This window comes from Chinchilla lanigera, unplaced genomic scaffold (genome assembly GCF_000276665.1).
Source record: "Chinchilla lanigera isolate Chin_1 unplaced genomic scaffold, ChiLan1.0 scaffold00063, whole genome shotgun sequence".
Classification (NCBI taxonomy): domain Eukaryota; kingdom Metazoa; phylum Chordata; class Mammalia; order Rodentia; family Chinchillidae; genus Chinchilla; species Chinchilla lanigera.
The window spans coordinates 2,806,539-2,828,075 of NW_004955464.1; the positions used below are offsets into that span (position 1 = coordinate 2,806,539).

The following is a 21,537-nucleotide window of genomic DNA, read 5'->3' on the forward strand; positions in this document are numbered from 1 at the left end:
CTCCAGGAGGGTAATAAATTTCTGTTTATAAGCCACCTGGATTATTGGTACAGGAGCCTAACTGGACTAGGACAGAAAAAAGATCCTAAGTGGAAATGCTACTGTAACAAACCCCTAAAACATGGAAGCAGCTTTGGAACTGGGCAGTGGGTAGAGGCTGGAAGAATTTTGGGTTTCATCATAGACATCTACAATCCCATGGGTGGACAAGGAAAGCAGTCTGTGTTGATTTGCATCCCTCTAGCTGAAGACGTCTGTATCCAGTCCCTTGTGCAGGTGCAGCCTCCACAGTGCCCCTCCCCACACAAGCCCAGGGGTGCTCAGCAGGCCTGGGTCTGCACTCTCGGCCGTGGGTACTGGGCACCTCCGTCCTGGGGTACAGGGTTGTCGCATGCTCTCCTCCTTTCCTGGGCGCCTGCTCTGCATGCAAACTGGGAGTTCCAGCAGCTCCAGCCACCATCAGCTTTGGCTCCTGCAGAGAAAACTCCAGGGAGGGCGGGGTGCAGCAGTAGGCTGGGAGGCAAGGAGGCACGGCCGTCCTGTCTCACTGTAACAGCTGCTGTCCCTCCTTGGGGAGATGCCTTGGGGTAGCCAAGCAAGACCCCTGTGCTCTCTGCCTGCACTTGATTCGACCATTGTTGGGCAGAGGAGAGCCCATCTCATGAATTAGAATCTGCAGTCCCATGGAAGATGGATAGCACAGGAAGGTGGGAGAGCGCTCTCTGGAGGAAGCACACTGAGCCACTGGAGGCTTCGAGAAGCCTGATCAGGGTTCTGAGAGCAGGCTGGGCCAGGCTCATCTCCAGGGTGGATCGCTGGGTTTTTGTGTAAGAGTTTGCAAATTGGACCCCTCAGATTCTGACAACACCGCCACAGTGGGTGACAGATTCTCTGCACAGAACATCCAACACTTGCACCAAGTGTGGACTGTCTCCAGAAACCAGCCCAGGGTGCTGGCTCCTGCCAGCTTGGTAGCTTTGGGCAACCGAGCAGCTCTGAGTTTCTGATTCTGCAGTGTGAGACAGATAGACGCATCCAGCGGAGTTTTTCATCATTATTTTTAATGCTACTTTTTCCCTAAATGACATCTTCGTGGACCCTAAAGTCCAGTCAGATGAAAACAGAGCTGTTCTATTTGAAGCTGGGGTTTCTATCAGGCTTACCCTCCTCCCCTGGGGCAGCCGTAGGACCCCAGGGCACCTCAGATCACAGTGTGAACAGCATTGGATTAGATTATCCCTGCATCCCTTCCAGCTCTGTAATTATACTCCCTGATGGGGCAGCCACAGCAGGGTTCTCCCCCACCAGTCTCTGTGACTTGGCCCCACAGGCAAAGGTTTACTGGGGAGATCCTTGGGGTCTCCATGGTGGCTGACAGACTCCCCAGCCTTAGATGTCCTTGTCAGGCTCTCTCTGTCAGACTGAGAGTTCAGTGTGATGGCCCCAAGACCACCTTTGGCCCTGCCCACTGTGTGTGCATGTGACTCAGTGTGACCGATACTGGGCCTGGGAGAGGAATGACCAGGCGGCCCGTACTCCCTCTCTGTCTCTGCTGTGTGGACATGGCTCCAGCAAGTTGCCTCCTGAGGGATCTTGGAGATAATTATAGTGTGACTCACATCTCTTTAAGTCAGGTGTCCGAAAACGGTACTGGCCCTCACCCCTTCCCCACTCCCCAAAACGAGAGCCACTGAAATTGCCTCAGAGCCTCCACTCTCCTTCCCCAAATTTCCTGACACTCAGAATGGGGATAAGTAGAGGATGGTGAGCAGATGCCCAACCTCATCCTAACTTGGTGACCTGACCCTCTTCCTGCCTCAGTTTCCTCATCTATAAACTGAGGTAAACACTGTCACTTATCTTGTAGGGCTCCAGGGGAAATACTGAGATCATATACACAGCAGGTGGCCAGAATGGCTGGCGCTGGCCAGAGTAGGGGTTCATTATTTCTGTTCATTCCTTCATTCACCTTGGGTCCCTCGGGAAAGCTGCCTGGTTGAAGGGAGCCACAACCTCGTCCGCACCCTGCTGGCAAGGTCAGCAGAGCCGCGGCCGCTGGGGCAAGGATGTCTCTGCCCAGCATGACCATCTTGTTCTCTCCCAGTTTTCCCACCTTTCTGGCCGCAACTCTACCTCACCAGAGGAGACTGTGTGCCAGTTAGGCCTTACTCTGTGCTTCCTCCTTCCTCAGGACTTGGCTTCTACTCGCTCTCCTGGGTCACCTTCTCAGAATCCCTCCTACCAAAGAGCTCTTTGGGGCCCAAGCTGTACTACCTTCTTCCAGCAAAGGAGAGATTTAGGTCCCCTGCGAGCCAAACTGCTGCCTTGGGCTGAGAACTAGTAGGTGTAGGAGGAAGAGCATTGCATCTGATGTCCGAGAGCCTGGCTTCAAATCCTAGCTCTCCTACTCCAGCTGTGTGATCTCTGCCCTGTGACACGTGGAGCCTCCCTCCCTCAGGAGAACAAGCAATCTGCTCCCAGGTTTAGGGAGGATGAGGAAGGTGGTGCAAAGGAAAGGCTGTCACACAGTGAAAGCAATCAACGCTGCTTACCTCAGGGCTGTGTGGCCTACCAGTCTTAACTGCCCCTCTCTGAGCCCAGTCCTCTTTTACTATAAAACGGGAAGAGTAGCCATTTCCAAGAATGTGTATGACTATGGAAGAAGTGAGATACCATTGTAGAAGAGTGGGAAGAGTAATATAAAGTGAGGCTCTTTGTTCAGTAGTTAGATGTGATGATAGTAAAAAGAGAAAAAACTCTGACCCAAGGCAGTGTTGTTCAAACTGCACATGCCCGTGGCGAACCTCGGCATGCTTGCCACGCTGCGTCCCAACGGGACCGAACAACGAAAGCTTTTCTCCAGAGGAACCTGAGGCCCCAGGAGGGACAATGATTTGCCAAAATCAGTGACAGGACGGAGCCACAGTGGGGCAGAGGGCACCTGTCACAGCCTTGACTGGTTCCTGGAAATGAGGACAGGAAGATCTGTGGTGACAGACCTTGGCATGTGGCCAGGGGCCATGGCAGAAGTCACCAGGCAGGTGACATCTGGGCTGGTTGGGGCCCAGCTGACGGTAGAAAATCACTTACTGGAAATTTAGGGAGCTTGGCCCTGGGGCCAGGATGTGGGCAGGATGGGCTGCCCTGCAGCCCTGGCTGAAGCTGACTCAGCTGCCCTTTGACCTTGATGTGAGGTTCAGCACTCAGCCCCCCATCTCCATCTGGAGCCCTCGAGAAGTGGGAAGGAAGCACTCCCTGGTGGGAGTGGGGGGACCTCAGGGAGAGGAGGGAGCTGGAGAAGGAAGGTTCTTAGGATGTTCGAGCTCAGAAGATACTGGCAATGATCTTGCCCCCATTTTACAGATGAGCAAACAGACACAGAGGAGGGAAATGACTCAGCTATGCAACATAAACTAACATGTTAACATGCAGTAATACATAGCCTCGCCACTAATGTACATAACAAAATCTGACTCTGTGTTCACTGATCTAAGTGCATGCTATACACGAACACCGTGAGCTCTGGGGAAGCGGAAGTGAGTAGGACATGGCTTCTGCTCTGGACATCAGGTCCCAAATAGCCCCTAACTGGTCTCTTTGTCTGTCCTCTTTTCTTTGATTCATCCTTCATCTCTCTGGGGGCTTCCACCTTTTAAAGCACAATGCGAGCGGCATCGCTTACATAATCTCAACCCTGACAGTGGCTTACTGTGCTGAGTCCATACTACTTGGGGACGCTGTGGTTGTGGTGTGGTCTCTGGTGCCGGAGTCAGTCTGGGGCGGCTCACACTGGGCTCTGTCATTTGCCAGCTATGAACTTTGGAGCTGGTTCCTTAGCCTCCATGTTGGACTGTTCTTTTGATTTATGAAGTTCCTGCTCCTCTCTCCCTAACCTGGTGATTAAGATATTACCCCACAGACCAGGGCTCCAGGCCACTCATGGAAGAGGTAACTGACTTGTGATCCCAACTGTATCTTTCTTCTTCCAAGCACAGAGCTCTTTCTCCCAGAGACAATATTTCGTCTCCAAGTTGTGAACCTCAGACTTCCCTTCGACATTTTGCTCAAGGCAAACACAAAGTTCACCTTGTGACCATAAAAGTTTATATATTTCTCCTGATATCAATTTTACAGTTTTTGGCCAAATCACTAATAGCTTGATGATAGCAATTTTCAGACCCTCTGTGAATTACAGGTGCGTGAAAGTGGTCCCTTACTTATTGGAGAAGAAATGAAATCAAGGTTAATCCATCTGACCTTTCTCTTCATAGAAAGCAGAGAATAATAGGCTTTTGGGCTTAACTGTTGGTATGTATTTTTGAGGTATCTCCATACCTGTGATTTTTAATACAGGTGTGTAGAAAAATGAGCAAGGGTAGAGAAGGAATGGTTAGAAAAACAATCACTCTATATTTCACTAGAAAAGTCTGAAACATGAACTTTGTATTTAGTGAACTCTTCTGTATATTAAGAGAAGTGTTTTGATAGCTGCTAGAACAATCCGTGTCCTTCCCAGTTTAACCCTGATTTTCCATCTGTGTGAGGTTAGTGAGTTAAGCCAGGTTTTCTCAGCTTTGGCTGTACGGTGACCGGTTTCCTGCAGGCTGTTCTGTGCCTTGCAGGGAAGCTAGCAGCACCGCTGGCCTTGAGCCCTAGGTGCCAGTGTCACTTCCCTTGTCCTGCTAAAGTTCGCCACGTATCTCCGGGGAGCAAGGTTGCACACCACAGTTGCAAACCACTGTTGGCAAGGGGACAGACAGAAATATGCACTGGATGAGCAGTCTAACGGCCTGAAATCCAAGCACACAGGAGCTCTGTGTCCTTAAATAAGATTTCCCTGGCCTCAGGTTCCTAATCTTTTCCATGGGGGAAATACCTGTCAGAGATTCTCTGTTTACTGATGGGGAGATAATTTAGAGCAGGGATAGCAAATTATAGCCTAGATCTAAGCCTAACCCACTGCCTGTTTTTGTCTGGCCTTTGAGCTAAGAATGGTTTTTACATTCCTTTTTTTATTGGCAATACTGGAGGTACTGCCCCGGGTGGTGTCCAAAGTCCTGCCCTGCCTCTTGGAGGCCTGGGCCAGACCACCAGATCAGTGTGCCATTACATTTCATCTTCTTCTTTGATGGGTTCATAATCAGAAATATAAAATGATCTGCTCTGCTTCACTTTCATTCCACATGGATGTGGGTTTCCTTACCTGCGAAAAGACTTACCTCAAAATCAATGACAACAGGATTATACTTTAATGATCTGCCCCAGGAGCAGTGTGTAATGGTGCTGCTGTCTTGTGTCAAGCCCCCAGATCCTGCAGCACTGCCACTTCGCACTTGAACAACGACGTGTTCCACACCTATGGCATTCTTTTCTTCTGCTGTCAAGAAGACCACTGCATCAGTTCAATTCCCCCAAGGCCAAATGACCGGCTGGCCAGCGATGAGGCATGGAGCAGTGTTCCTGGGCTCTTTTCTAAGATGATGCCTTCCTTCTACTCGGCTTGGCTGACTAGCAGGGCAGACAGGACCAAGACTGAGAAAGAGACTCTTCTGGAGCACAGCAGACAGCCCAGCCCAATAAGGAAGATAAAGAGGAAGGGACAATGGATGGCCATTCATCCATTCATCCATTCATCCATTCATCCATTCATTCATTCATTCATCCATTCATCCATTTCTAGGTCAAATGTTTATTCAGCACCTGATGCATGCCAAAGAGGTCCAATCAAATAATGTAAGTGCTGTGAGGGATGTCACCAAAGGGCTCAGTGAGGGCACGGAGAACCAAGTGTCAGACATTCCTTGGGCAGAAGGGGTGAACTGTACAGAAGGGCAAATGTTTGCCCGGTGAGTGGAAGGATGGCAAAGGGGAAGCAATCTGACTTAGGGTCCCAAGGTCTGAGAATCTAGCACAATGGACGTAATGGGACTCTTTACTATGTGTTTCACCTTCCACTAGAAACCCTTTTATGGTTCCTGAATCTTCTGTGTCTCTCACCTAGAAAAAATACACTCCATACATGTTTGATGAGTGAATATGAATCAGTGAATACAGGAACATCCACAACGACTCGTTCAGAAAATGCCACCTAATATTCTTGTTGAGAGAATATTCCTTGATAAGGGAATATTCCTCCTTTCATCATTTTTCTTTTAGCTTGGAGTTGATAATCATATTCTCCTCTGCAAGTAGACCTGTTTCCTCCCTCTGTTACCTGACAAGCCATCAGCTCAACAGATCATTTTCTATTCTTTTCATCCCCATTCTTGCTTATATTTTTGTCTAGAACTTGAAGTCTAGGAGGGTGCCTAAGATATAGTCAAGCATCTCTAAGGTGATTTCAGAGCATGGTAGATTTAAAATAGAACCACTACATACAGGTCATGGTTTTGGGTATGAGTGCCCAGTGTGACTACTGCCTGAAGTGGAATCAGCTGGAGGGGTCACTTTTTGCCCCAATTTGGAGGCCCATTGCTAAACACTTGTCAACTTTTCCCGGTCCAGAGTTTTTACAAAATTCTCCCCCCCCCCCCCCCCGGTACCGGGGATCGAACTCACGACCTTGGGCTTACCAGGCAGGCGCTGTGCCACTGAGCTAAATCCCCAGCCCCCCTACAAAATTCTCCAATAAACATTATTCAGTTTTTTTGTTCTTGCCATACTCAAGGCCCAGGGCACCTCCAAGGCATTTCTTGGTATCTTTGCTGGTGACACCTGCAGTAGGGAGACAGAGAAATGGAAACTGCTGAGGAGCTGGTGACAGTTGCTATGGTGCAACCAACTCACAGTTGTAAAAGCTAACTTTAGCCTTAGAGTCCTGGAGATCTGGGTTGAAGTCCCAGCGCTTTTACCCCCAATCAATTTTCTCCTCTGTCTAGTCCCAACCCAAATGCTTCCTGAAATGAGGAAGGATATGTATTGCACGTACTAGTTGTTCAAAAATGCTAGTTGTCTCCGCTTTGCCCACTTTCTCCTGACTGCCCTTGAGGCATCCATCTCCCCCGGCCACTGGGCATCAGTATAAATGCTTCCCTCTCTCCCCCTTTCCCATCTTTCCAAAGTCTACTTAAGCTCCTATGCAAATACCAGTTACTTCATGCAGCTCTTTGGGTCAGAATCATCTTTACCATCGTCAGAGCTACTAATGCTTTCTGTTTAAGCCTCAATGATCATATTCATTATAATTTTTTTTGTCAGGTCCTCTTCATACCCCAGAGGGTCAGAGTCCTGCCAGGATACGAACAGATCACCGTGAGAAGTTTGCCTGCTCTTAGGCCCCCACAAGCCCTGTCAGTCCCACGCTGGCTAGCTCTGAAGGTGTCCACATCTAAGGCCCCTCCAAGGAACCTGCATTTTTAAATTGGGGAAAATAATGCTTGAAGCAGGAAAGCCACAGGCCTGAACTACAGCCTGGCCATGCACAGAACTAGCAGCCAAGGCAGGTCCACCTGGCAAGACAGGGCTAGACAAGCAGACTGGAGCAGGACCACACTGCAGAGGCCAACTTGATCTCTAGTGAATGGGGTCCTCTGGAAGTCGTAAATTACCATATGCACTTTGAAACATTGCTTTATCTATAAGTATAAAATAATTTCTAACCCTAGGGTTATTCTGGCAAGCACAAAGGGAAATATAATTTAGGCTTGTCATTTAGTTGAGCTAAGGATTCGATTAAAGATTTTCAAGGGGGTGCTGAGAACCGGCCTGGACCTCCACCAAGCTGCAAAATTGTGAGACCACAGGTGTGGCTGTTACCATTGTCTCATCTACGCAGCAGCACAGTCTGCGTGGTACAGTATTTGGGTAAGTATTGAAAATAAATCACTGGTAAAGAGAAAAAAGAGGGAATAAACGATTGCCACAAGCCCTTTGATAAGCGTTTCTGATGGAAGAAATCTTAGAACTTCAAGTCAAGTCACTGATTTTCTCTGCGATTGGAAAGGGGCCCTGACACTGCTGGGCCACAGCTTCCCATTTATGGAAAGATGCACCCTCTGTGACCCCCGTGCACGCATTTCCAAATCCCTCCCAAGCTGGCGATGCCTGGGGGAAGCGCTCTGAGTACCAGCACTCAGCACTGAGCCATTTCCACTCAAGCACTTTTAATTTTTAATGCATAACTAATTGAGGAAGATTTAGCATATTTAATTGTTTTGATTAAAAATGCTTCAACAGTGATAAACAAAAGTGGATGAAAAGAATTCACCAGCAGAAGCAAGAGTGATTGCTTGCCTCCGAGTTAAAGTCACAGGACCGGCTGATTAATGGGGGCTGGAGGACGCCGGTGGGGTAATTACGCTCCTGCAGGATCTGCCCACAGTCCACCACGGGCTGCCAGCAGAGGAGAATTCTGGGCTGATTGGAGCTGGGAGACTTGACTGCAAAGAATTGCCTTCTGAGGACCCCCAAACAGGGTCCCAGCCTGGAAGGGGAGGTCCGTGACTCCTAAGGAATCACACTGTGAGAGCCAAAGTGCTTTCAGACACTGAGCTTCACTTCTCATTTACAGGCAAGATGCTTGAGGTTCATGAAGGTTAATTATCTTGCCTAAGGCTGTACAGCTGAGGCTCCTGTTCCCGTCTGTCTTGCTCAGGAGCCTGCAGTATTTTCACTAATCCCAGTTATTGCATCAGATTAAAGAATTCTGCTGTTAGAGAGAAAAAGTTAGTGAGCACCTACTGTGTAACATCACCGGTACACAGTACCAGTTAATGCAGGCGTTGTGCGAATAAACCAATGTGAATACGTGAATCTGAATAAGCTGGTGGGTTTGGGGCAATGTACCAACTAAAGATTAACATGTACCCTGAGGGTTGCTTGTTTCACTATGCCAGGGCTAGAAGAGGAATCTCTCACCACAAAATGCAAGACAAGCCAAAATCAGAGCTGTCTGCAGGAAGCCCATAGGAAACCAAGAACAATAAGCTGGTATGGGGGGCATAGGTCAAACCTGTATCAGAATTCAGGGCCTGGAAGCTGAAACAGGGTTTTCAAAAACAGTAAGATGAAGGCAGAATAAGAGGGAGGAAGGAGCAGATAAAGGTCTGGAGCCAGCACATCAAACTTGTGTGGCCTGGTGGATGGATCATAGCTCTAGAACCCGCATAGATGGACTGGATGTATAGAATCTATGTCAGTGGATCATTGCTCCACACCCATCCCATCAGGAGAGACTCCACAGATAGTATCTTTGGGCTTTTGAACTCATTGAACTCTGGTCATTCCCAGATCTGGCTATCCACTCAGATCAACTGAAAGGTGATTAAGAGTCCAAACTCCTGGGCCCCACTTCCTTCAATTCTGATTCTTTCTGATAAATAAAAAACCCTGTATTTTTTTTTAAACTCTGTATCTTACATAAGTATGTCAGGTGATTCCTATGTGCAATGAATCCAGGACCAGACCCTGAGTGCCGTGGTCCAAGAAGAACTTCTGGTGGCTTGATTGGGGCGCTGGTAACTAGCTCATTTCAGGGACAGCCTGATGCAGCAGCCAGGCTCCTCAGATCCCCACAGAATAAGGGGTAGGAAAAGCCTACGGCAATTCAAGTAAGTGATCAGTATCCCAAAAGCCCTTAGGAGACTGGATGGATGCCAGACCACACAAAGCAAGATGAGACTCTGCCGAGAAGGCTGTAATGTTCTACCCTGAGGACCAAATACCAAAGGCAAGAGCAGGTTGAGGAGTGGATGGCACTCAGCAGAAGAACCAGGGATGAGGCCATGGGGTTTTAGATGATGTTCAGCTCAGGAGGATGAGGAAGTCAGGTAAGAATTATAACTGGTAAAGTAAAGGGAGTGTCATCTCACACTCCTCTGCACTGTGAGAAGCCCAGAGCCTGTTCAAACTTCTGGGAGCCACACTTTGTACAGGAAGTAAGAAAACAGGACTTCCCGGGGCTGGGGATTTAGCTCAGTGGCAAAGCGCCTGCCTGGCAAGCGCAAGGTCATGAGTTCGGTTCCAGGTACCGGAGAAAAACCAAAAAAAAAACAAAACAAACAAACAAACAAAAAAAAAAACAGGACTTCCTTCAATGAGCATCGCTGAGCCTTTGAAAAGAAGGAAATCCTCTGATATGCGGCAACATGAACAAATCTTGAGGATATGATGCTTAGTGAAGGAAGCCAGCCCCAGAAGGAGGAAGCCCACATGATTCCACTTACAAAGAACATAATGTAGTCAAAGCCACAGAATTAAGGAGACACTTATGGTGGCCGGGGGCTGGGGGGTGGGGGCTGGGGGAAGGGAGTGCTGCTAATCAATAGACATAAAATCTCAATTATGGAAGATGAATGAGTTCTGGAGATCCGTATGACATCATCCCTGTAGTTAAGAGTTACCGCACTGCACGCTTCAAATTTTGTTAAGGAGGTAGGTGTCTTGTTAAGCACTCTTACAACGAAAATAAAAAATAAAAAAATTCAGGGAGCACTAAATGAAGAAAAAGCCTGAGGATGAAGAAATCCAATACCACATTTTTGGAAAGTGTTTGAAGGGACTGAGGCAGTTTGTATAGAGGGGTGAAGAAAGATCTCTCTTTCAGAGAGGAATTGTCTTGGAAGGCAGTGAGCTCCCCCATCAGTGGTGGAGACTAAACAGGGGCCAGCTCCTGCCTGTCTTGACACACTAGAAAGGTTTAAAGAGTCACAAAGATCAGTGGTCTTATAAGGAGTCCTCTAATGCTGAGATTCTATGAGAATACACTAGACCACTTTGAGAATGTCTGAGGCAACTTTATTAAGCATCTAATGATTTTTTACTTTGAACAGGCATCCTGGAAATTGTTTTTAAAAGGAACTAAGGAGGCCAGGTGTGGTGGCGCATGCCTGTAATCCCAGCACTGGGGAGGTTGAGGCAAAGAACTGCTGTGAGTTCAAGGCGAGCCTGAGCTACAAAGTAAGTTCAAGGCCAGCCTGAACTACATAGCAAAACCCTGTCTCAAAAAGACAAAAAAAAAAAAAAAAAAAAGGACTAAGGAGCACCAATGAGTTTAGAGTCAAGGGTGGAAAGTGGGCCCACAAACAGGTAGTTGTGCTGTGAGAGGACCCTGATTCATGCCGCAAGGTGAGGAGATTTCCTCAGGGGCAGACTGAGGCAGAGAGGTCGGCATGACCTAAGTTCCAGAGAGGAAGGACATGTGAACAGTCATGACCCCAAGGAAGTGTGGGGTGAGGCCCCAAGTTTCTTCCTACTCTAATCCAGCTCCAAGAATAGCTGCTTCTGTGCCAGTTTTGCAGCCCAGGAGACCCAAGGCCGTGTCTCCAGCCACCATGTCTTTGTTAGTTTCCCCTTGGTCTTGGTTGGGGAGGGTACAGACGTGAGAGGCCTCCCCTTTTCCCCCTCCTCCCCCTCCTCACCAAGCTGCTGCATCCATGTGGCTCTGGGGCAGAATCAGGCAGCTTGATTTGTAGGGTGCCAGAACACAGGAAGTCTCTGTCACCCCTCAGATGAAAAGCATCAGGTGGAAAACAGCAGGTGCAATGCATTATTTATCTCTTTGCAACAAACAAATAGTATTCAGGTTGCTATGATCTCTCTGCTATGTTGCTTCGCTATGTTGGTTGCCCCTAAAGACAGCCTAAAAAGAAAAGCGAGTCCTGTAGTCCATGTCTTGTGTCACACTGGGAAACACAGTTGGTTCATCTGTTTCCCAGGCTGGCTGGGAGACACCGGTTATCTCGCCTGGCCCCTTTATGCCTCCACTGAATCAAGAAAACGAGCGCTTCTCCCCAAGGACCTGAGAATGGTGGGAGTTCCTCTGTGCCTCGGCCTGTGCTGTTCTTCCCGGGAGGAAAGGCTCCATATTTCTTTCATTTGGTTTCTCTGCTGAGCTCCTGACAGCTGCCTCAGAGTCCCTGTAATACCCCCATGCTTTCCTCCAGTATTGCACTTAATATACCTTAGTTGTGCCTTTCAACTTGTTGCCTTGTTTTTCTTATGAAACTGCAAGCCTGTCTGTCATCTCTTGCTTTTGCAAGGGTCAGCAGAACACTTGGCATGTGCCCAGCACCTAAGAGGTCTCAGAGACTGGCTGATCCCAACCTATGTAGACAATAGCTCTAAAATGTTTTACAAGTCACAGATCTTCCTTTGTTGAAGATATAAATCACAGCTTTATAACTTATGCTTGCTTAAGTGTTGATATTTTAGCTGGGTGTGGCTGTGTACACTTTAATCCCAGAAATCCGAGGGAGGCTGAGTCAGGAGGATAACAAACTTAAGCCCACCCTGGGCCACATCGCAAAACCCTGTCTCAAGATAAAAAATGAGAAGGGGCTGAGGGTAGAGCTCAGCGTGAAGACCCTCAAGACCCTCAGTTCATTCCCCAGTACGGAAAAACAACAGTTGATATTTTATGAGGCACTTTTCTCTGTTTCATCCCTTTACCTCATTCTATGACTCTAGCCTTCTGGTAGGCAAGGAGGATTTGCCCACACCACAAGCTCACTGGCAATGTTAGTAATCACTATGGTTCACAGAGTGAACCCTGGACGGTAGGTTCTACCGTTCCCTAGTAATGAGACTTAAGTTGTTAACTTTGTGCCTCATTTTCCCAATCTTTAAAAATGGGGATGATAATAGTTCCCATGAGTGAGTTCCTAAACACAGTGTTGGCACAGTTAGGTACTGGACAAGTCTTAGCTGCCATTGTTAGGTACCTTGCCCCAAATCCCACACTTAACAAGCCCAAGAATCAAGGGCTGGGGATTTAGCTCAGCGGCAAAGCGCCTGCCTGGCAAGCGCAAGGTTGTGAGTTCGGTTCCCGGTACCGGAGAAAAAAAACCAAAAAAGAAAAAACAAGCCCAAGAATCAGAAACAAGGTATGCTACACCCAGCTCACGGGGTGCTCCATGTGCTCCAGCTTGGGGTGCCCTGCAGAGAGGCCCTCACCACAGGTCAGCATAGGGATGCAGTCACGGAGGGAGCCACGCCAGCCCTCTCCCTCCCTGATGACCTCTTTGGGGAAAGATGCTCAGAGAAAGTCAGCCATGCTCTCTGGGCCAACGTGCGGGTGCAGCACTGGTCTTCCTTCTCTCAGATCAGGATTTGCCCAGGGGCTCCAGCTGTTCTAGGTGGTCATGACAAGAGACAGCACACCAAAGGCCAGCATCGGAAATGCAGACTGCCTGGGCCGGAGCTCCATCCGTGCCTACTTGGTATCTGGGCAGTTGTTTAACCTCTCTGTTCTTGAGTTTCCCACGTATAACAAGAGGATTTTCACAGCTGCCACCTCCTAGGATTGCTGGGAGGGTCAAAGCGTTAACCCCGGCCACGCAGCGTGTACAACTTTGTGCCTAGCGATAGTGGTAAAGTGCTGCTTTCATCTCTGTCAGGGGATAGGCTGCAGGCTGGCCTTGGGCCCTCAGCTCCTAATTCTGATCTAGAAGGTGAGAGAATAATGAGGGCAGAGGAGTTTGTCAGGAGTTTCCTTAATCAACATTTGTGCAGTGTAATCTGTGAGGCCCCTGGGGAGCAGAGAGGATTGAGACAACTCTCGGTTGGATAAGTACCTACAGAAGCTGGATGGGAATTTCACATCTGTTATTCACTTACCATTCCCACAACAGGAATGGCTATTCTCATTTTACAGAGTAATACATCAAGATAGTTTAAACTTAAGTCTCTTGCCTAAAATTACACTGTAGGTAAATAAACAAGCAGAATAGGACTAAGACCTGTGTCCAAAGGCCCTGCTCACTCTCCACATCCTATTGTCTATGCAGGAGACAACTAAGGGTGGCTCTGGAAGATTTCTGAGTCTATCTCAGCTTTTCTCCTTCATGAAGGAAGCTATTTTCAATGATATTAGAGGTGGAAATTCAAAATGAGGGCAAAGCAAGAAGGATGGTACCGAGCATCTCAGTTCCATGTGTATGCAGATGACTCAAGGGGGATGGGGACAGAGCCAAGACACCAGGAGCCTGTCAGTCAATCAATACTATCCATCACTGTGAAGCCTGGTTGTCATGGTAACTGGGGATAAAGCCTGAAGCTTGTTAGAATCCAGTGACTCTCTGTTCGGGGTGACTGGTTGGTTAGCGGACACAGCAAAAGCCTTGCTGGGCCATCCCCCTTAGGTTAGCCACAAAAAATAGGGACTTCACAATCCTGATTTCTGTGTACCTCACCCCCTCTTTGTCCAGTTCAGCTCAGACCTTTTAAGAGACCATCCCCTGACTCTTCAGAGTGCAAGGGAGAGCTCAGAGAATATGGACAACACACAGAGGCTTGGATTCTGATCCACTGCAGCTGGAAAGAGACCAGATCCCTGTGGTGGGTGAGCCACGACCTCCGGCCGAGACCTTACTGATGCAGTTAATAGGAGGAACTCTGAAAACTGGCGGTTGCAACAGTGTAACACAGACAGTGGAGTCCCAAGGACACTGATGCACTACAACAGACCCCACCCCAGAACCAGGGTGTCAGAATGGCTGTTCAGAGCCTACCAAGGTGAGGCAGAGACCCAGGGCACAGAAGCACTAGTCAGATGAAGAGGGGACCAGGAGTAGGAAGAGGTGCTGCATCCCTAAAAGAAAGTGGGAACGGTTTGCTCAGGGACCAGCAAAGTACCCAGGACAGTGCAGTTAGCCCTGTGACTGAAGGTCTGAGCATGGCTCGAGCACGCTCACTTGGACGTGGGTGTGGGCCATTTTTTGGATATTGACGTGGGTGTGGGCCATTTCTCCCAAGACCAGGGGTGACCAGCATTGTCTTTGCATGGCCCTTGCAGCTGGCTGGCCTCTCTGACTCCAAGTCCTGACCACTTTTACCATCAGCTTTCCAGTGTGACCCACCCACCAGACTGTGCTCATTTCTGCACTGGCCCAGGGGTGAACCTCCTAACAGTTTAACAATAACCTACCACCTTTGGGCCAACTAGAGCCTCCCAGCAGAATCCAGCCTTGAGTGGACCTAGATGCTCTCCTGTTGCTCACACTTACCCACTTGCAGCTGCAGTCACTCCCCACCTGCCCCACTGAGAAAGCCCTGCTCCCTCTTCACCAAGCGAGTGCCTATTTTGGAAAAGATTTGAATGTTTTTGGGGCCTTGAAAACAGGAGGGTCAGAAAAGGCGGGCTTCTTCCTCCTTTGTGCTTGTACTGTATTGTTTTCTGTTCAAGCACTCTGTATACTTAGCCCCCAACTAACTGTAAATTCCTGTAGGTAGGGATCTGCGTGCTTCATCCTAGCTTCCCAGAAATCATGGCTGCTCAGTAAGTACTTACTGCTAAGTAGCTATCCTGGGTCTCTACCTGATAGAAGGTCTTGATATCCCACAAGATTCTATAATTGTGATAGCCAATTCTTTATGATCAAGACCCTTTGATTGTAATATGTATGATTGAATGGTTTTACATAAGTGTGCACAATTCTATAGAGATACCATTGTTTCTCTTTCTCTAGAGAATCCTGATCCACAAACTTTGCAATGCCTCTCTAATGGCTATTGCTGATTTTTCCTTCATTTAAAATGATTAAATACATGTCTGCTATCAGTAGAGTACACTGTTAAGTGTTTTTTGGAACTCTTGACCACCTCTAAAAGTAGGAAATATGTTTCATGTCATTATCCAGCCAGCACATATTTAGCTAAAGGAAGTTTCAATACTTAACTATGCTTTGATTGATGCACTCTGATATTTTCCATCCTATTGTATTATGTTTGATTAAACATTATTAAATGCTAGCAAGGACCTACTAACTTTCTTTGAGAAACTACTAATGAATTGTGGTTAGAAAAACTCTGGGTCACAACATGCTGGAGATACTACAGCAGTCTGGTTAAGATGGAAGATCTCAAAGTTTAACCCCTGACTCCACTGATAGAGCTGTGTGATGTTGAACATATTGTTTCATATTGCTAAACCTTAGTTCTTTGCCAATGGGAGACTGTTGTATCCCTTCCACAGATGTCTCCTGATTAAGTGAGAGGGTGCATTTGAAGTGATTAACCCAGTCTCCACAACCTAGAAAATGCTCAGTGACTGTCTTACTATCACTGCTGGACTCTAAGTCTCTGGAATATGGCATCAGAATGTATGACAAAATGTATGGGGAAAGGGACGCAAAACCTAAACCAGAAGATCTTGGTTCAATACTGAGTAACGTCAAGCTGTTTGCCTAAGCTCTTGGGACCTCAGTTCTCTGTGTAAACTCAGAAAAAAATCATACAATTTCTCTGAAAGCTTTAATGAAGATCAGTTTGAATGCCAGATGTGAATGTATGTTTGCTTTACAAATATTAGGAGTTATTATATGTGAATATATTTTATTAAAACCAAATACTTTGTTTGATTTTAAGTACGGTGAATAAGAAAATAAATTGTTAGTTCACTTTGGGTGGTAACCAATGTGGCTGTCCACGAAACAAATCTTTCCTGACTATAATCAGATGGTAATATCAAAGCAAAACCGTGTTACCTTCTATGAACCCCCTGATGAGGGGCCATGCATTAATCATGTTGGTATCTAGACTGCGCTTCCCATGTTAAACATGCTTAATATTTGTTGAATGGCAGGCTAGGAAAGTAGGCTAAATAAAAGAAGAGGAGATAAAGGTATAATTGAGAGTTGGGTGTTTAATTCTGTCTCTGTGGCCTTTCCCTGTTGTGTGTCACAGGTGACCAGCTGGTTGAAGGACTCTGATGGCCAGAGGATGATCAGTGATGGTTAGATGTACATGCTTGCTGGAAGGGTCCTTCCAGGGTCACCGTTGTCCGGCATCTATCTGGGGCAGGGATGATGGAAAGCAGGCTCTGATTTGGGCAGAGTTGTTAACTCTTTGAACGATGGAGATGAGAATTCAAAGTGACCTTGATAAATGGGAATACTGGTTCCTCCAAAACTGGATGAAGCACTAGAGACAGAAATGAATGACCTTGATCAAAAAATGGGCAGGTGGAGGAGGAAGCATGATTGCTGAGGCTCCAAGTCCACAGCAAAAGCAGTGGCCACTGCAGGCAGAACATAATGATAATGATTTCCCTTCCATCTGAGCAATGCTCCAAGCTGAATGGTTGTGGAATCCTGTGAGATAGGTTTCCTACGTTTCCCACTTCACAGAGGTGAGAACAGTTAAGATATAGAGTTTAAAATGGGACAATCAGTGATAAGAAACATGTGGTAAAAGTGGTGGGGTTTGAATGTAGTTTGCTCCCTCCAAAACATGTTAAAATGTATTTCCTAATGTAATGGTGGTGAGAGGTGGTGGGCCCATTGAGAAGTGATTAGGTCATGAAGAGCGATTGATTCCTTTCTTGTGGGAATGGGTTTATTCTTGCTAGACCTGGTTGTTAGGAAGTTCTTTGTGTCTCCCACATGCACCCACTTGGCTTTCAGCTTTTCTGAAAGTTGTGATGGAGCCCAATACCCGCCCCCCAACTCAAGGCTGAGAAGATGTCTGTGTCATATTCTTGGACTCTCCAACCTTCAGAACCGTGAGATGAAAGAAATCTCTGTCCTAGTCTCAGGTATTCTGTCATAGCGATAGAAAAGGGACTAAGACAGACACTGACATAGAACAGTGTTAATAAGTAACATTTTGAACACTGTGTGTCAGGTACTGGGCTACACGGTCACATAGGTTGTTTCACTTCATGGCCATAACACCTGCATGTGGTATGTACTGCCATTGTCTCATATAGAAGAATAGGAAACAGACACAGAGAGGTTACCTGATTTGCTTGTGGCTCATGAGGATGATAGATGATGGAGATAGAACTTGAACCAAGCAGTCTGCTTCAAACCTTCTTCAGTAGCTGAAATTTACTGAGTGGTTTTCAGAATCTGGACAATGTACTAAATATTATCTGTGGATACATTCACTTACTTCTCTTAACCTCTCTATGATATGAATGGTACATATCAACTAACAGATGAGAAATTGAGACTAAAATGATTAAATTTTTTTACCTGTGATCATACAGTTAGTAAGTGGCAGAGCTCATACTTTTAACTGCTATGCTATGTTAATATCCTGCACTGAAGGGAAATATATCTATTAAAATTTTTCATATAACATGGAGTTGTTCTCAAATAAACCTTTATTCCCATTCCTCTTTGTGTCTTAAAGAAGCTGAGATTAAGGAACAGTAACTACCTCAATCAGGGTCACACAGTGACTAAAGTATGGACCTGAATATTTCTACCCAGATGTATCTGACTGCAAAGCTCAGACTCCTTGCTACTACGCCACCAGCATGTGTCTTAATTCTACAGATCTTGGTCAGATGTCTTGAATACCTAGGATCAACCCCCAGTACCACCAAAAGCAAAATTACTTTAAAAATTCAGAAGAACACAGGGTTTGGGGTGAGAAGGACATGCTGCAACTGTCTGGAGATGACAGAATCTGCTTTTTGCTCCCAAATCCCTCCCCTATTGCAAATTCCTCTAGGTATCTCTACCAGGAAGCTGGCATCCCTAGGCAGACACATCATGTCTTCTTAGCATCATGTGTGTGTGTGTGCATGCACACGTGTACAGTAGAAATGTACATGTACAGTAGAAATGTACATGTATATTAGAATACATGTACAGTAGAAATACTTCATCAAGGAAAGAGCATTTCCCATCACCCATACCCTGTCCATCTATAAATTCTCTAAATTCTACTTTGAAAATATGTTCCGTTTCTGTTGCATTCTTCTGTCTCCATTCTTCATCAGCAAGAGCCTCCTAAACGCCAAGTCCACCTTTGGCCCATTTAGTCCGGGCTTCCGCTGACACGTGGGTGAGATCACAGTGAGCTCCGCTGGAGAACCCCGTCCCTGCACATGCAGTCTGCACTTCCTTCCACACCAGCAAGACCCTGGGCTACTCCTCTCGGTGTCATCCAACCTCTGCTCCTACCCTTTCTCCCTTAGTCAAAGGCTTTGGCCCTGCAGGCTTCTTTCACTGTCAAAGCTGCCATACTCCTTCCTCCGCAGGGCCTTCGTCCAAGCTGGCCATGCTGCTCCAAACCCCTTCTCCCTTGTCTTTGATGTCTTCTCTTTACCCTTTGGTTCTCATCTCACCTCACCCTCAAAGAGACTTTCCCAGACCATCCTAAGCTAAGTGAGTGACTTACCACCAGGTGTTATTCTCGGTGTCTACAACCTATTCTTTTTCTATACAGGTCTAGCACAATTTTCAATTATATCTTGATTGATTTATTCACTCACTCAGCACAGTTATTAGGCCCATCTTATGTGCCAAGCACTGTGCTAGGAAATAAATCTGCAGCAAGGAACAAGACAGATAAAGTCCCTACTCTTATGAAATGATCATTCCAGGAAGAGGAGATTGACAGTAAGTGCATAAGTATATGTACAAAGTGGTAACCAAATAGTGACTTGCTGAGACCCAAGACAAGTGACAGAACAAAAGACTTGAGCTGTGGTTAGGAAGGGCTTCTCTGAAAATGTAGCACTTCAGCTGAAGCCTGGATAATAAGACTACTACTATGCGAACCTCAGAGCCAGGGCCAGCCTGGATGGAGGGACAGGAACAGCCAAGACAGAGGCCCCAGGCTAAATATACTAAGTATGTCCCAGTGCTGTAGGAGCAATGAGGATAACCTAAAAAGAAAGGAAATATGAAAAGGAAAGCTTGTCATTTTCCTGCAGTATCTGGATGAACAGTATTGGTGGTTTGAGCTAATGAGAGAGAGAGAGAAAGATGCCTATGTATATTTCAGGAGTAAAGCAGGCAGATCTCACAAATAGGAAGCAAGAAAGAAAAGAATTTGGAGCTGTTTATTTCATTTCCCCCACTGCATTGTGAGCATCACAAAGACAGGGACCGTACTGATTTTGTTATCTGATATAGGATGGACACTCAATGAATGTGGTTGCATGAAGTTATGAACAAAGAAGATATGGGAGACATGGCAAGGGAAGGTCAGGCAGGCATCACAGAAGCAGAAATACTCTTACAGAAATGATGGCAAACCTTTTAGATCTTTCAATGAAGCAGTCTGCTATAGCACACGTGCTATAGGTTCGCCACCACTTCCTTAGAGGGTTCCAAAAGATGAGCCAAGGTGTGGCAGGTAAGCAAGACAGGAAAGGAAGGAACAGCATTGCAGAGGAGGAAGAAATCACAAAATACACAAGGGTGTCATTGAAATACTTGATCTGCCCAAGGTAATTTGTCAGCTTTGTACCTGGGCTGGATTCTAGAGAAGCCAGAATGGAAAACACACTATTCTCTTTGTCTTACGCTAATACAAAGATAAATAATACAAACTCCAATGAAGGAAACAAGGAGAAAAAAATCTACATCCAGAAATTCAAGCCTAAAGACATATTGGTTACTGCAGAAGATAGAAAGCTGTCAGTGCAGCCCTTGAGGAAGTTTTTGGATCTCACTGAAGTCTAACATTTCCTCCCAACATCCAAAGCTCCCCTTGACTTTTTGATGCATGGCTCCATGCTGTCTTTGGGGGAGAGGCATTTGATCTAAAGGACACATTACAAAAAAACACCCTTATACATCCTCTGAAACAGACCCAGAGAGGATCTGAGGCAACCCAAGGACAAAAGATTCCCCCGGCGCAGATCGGTATATTCACTTAAGTCATTCCATACGAAGCTCGGCCATTTGAGGACATGACTGTACACACAGATGTCTCTTGGAAACAAGCACTTAATAGAATAGAAATTAAAATCTTATAGATTGAAGACACAGAAAGAGAAAAACAGTGACAACGAGGACAGATGGAGAAAAAAGGAGAGAACTGGATACTAAGAATAGGAATGAAAGAAGGAGATGTGAAAAAGAGAACACGAGCTAAACATCAAATACAGAGAAAGGGGGTGTACGATGCTGTTTGTCAAAGGGAAAGAAGGTAGATGTTTTTGTTCTTTTTAGGTTAATATGTAAATGACATTCTGATTTATTAGCGGTCTCCAGCAGATGAGGTGATGATTAGCACATTTCCATATTTATAGGAAAGCAACACTAACTTTCTGGATTTATAGAAAATCAGCTCTTCACAAATAGCAAATTGTGCTATTATCGACATATGGTTTTCTATAAACAGAGCTGAGGTAATTATCCCTGGGACAATTTGTCGGTGGGCTCCTTTTGAATATTAACCACACTGGAAGCCCATTTCTGCCTCACAGACTTTAAAGAGGAAGGGCCTGCACACGCCCCAAGCAATTAATTAGTAACCCAACATTGCAGCCTGAATGAAAGACAACCCTGAGACCACCAAGGGGAAACACAGGACCCAGGATCTGCGGCCAGATTCCAGCAGCACTGGGGAAAGTAATTCACCTGTCTGAGCAGCGTGAGCCCCTAACACCAACCTCCAAGAGTTGGCAAGAAAATTAAGTGAGAATTATTGATGTAATTGCACTTGAAACCTAGTAAAGTGTTCAACAAATGTTAATTCTTTTTCCTTTCTCCTATTTGTAATGATTCTAGAAAGACCAATTTGAACACATTTTCCAGCTCTTTTTAGACAATTCACCACAGTAAGTTATTTATTTTGTACTATGACGTAGCACCTGTACACAGGTTTGTATTTAACTGGAAACGTTTCCTGAAG

The 21,537-nt window shown here is 46.3% G+C and overlaps 1 protein-coding gene across 1 annotated transcript in view; it reads right to left on the reverse strand.

The window, feature by feature from the left end:
- Positions 1–320: 320 nt before the first annotated feature.
- Positions 321–21,537, reverse strand: part of C8a (complement component 8, alpha polypeptide) — a 67,586-nt gene continuing 46,369 nt past the window's right edge. Inside the window, 3 exon segments of the mRNA XM_005398770.1 lie at positions 321–472; positions 5,204–5,377; positions 6,658–6,714. Of these exon segments, the coding sequence (XP_005398827.1) occupies positions 321–472; positions 5,204–5,377; positions 6,658–6,714 (383 nt within the window).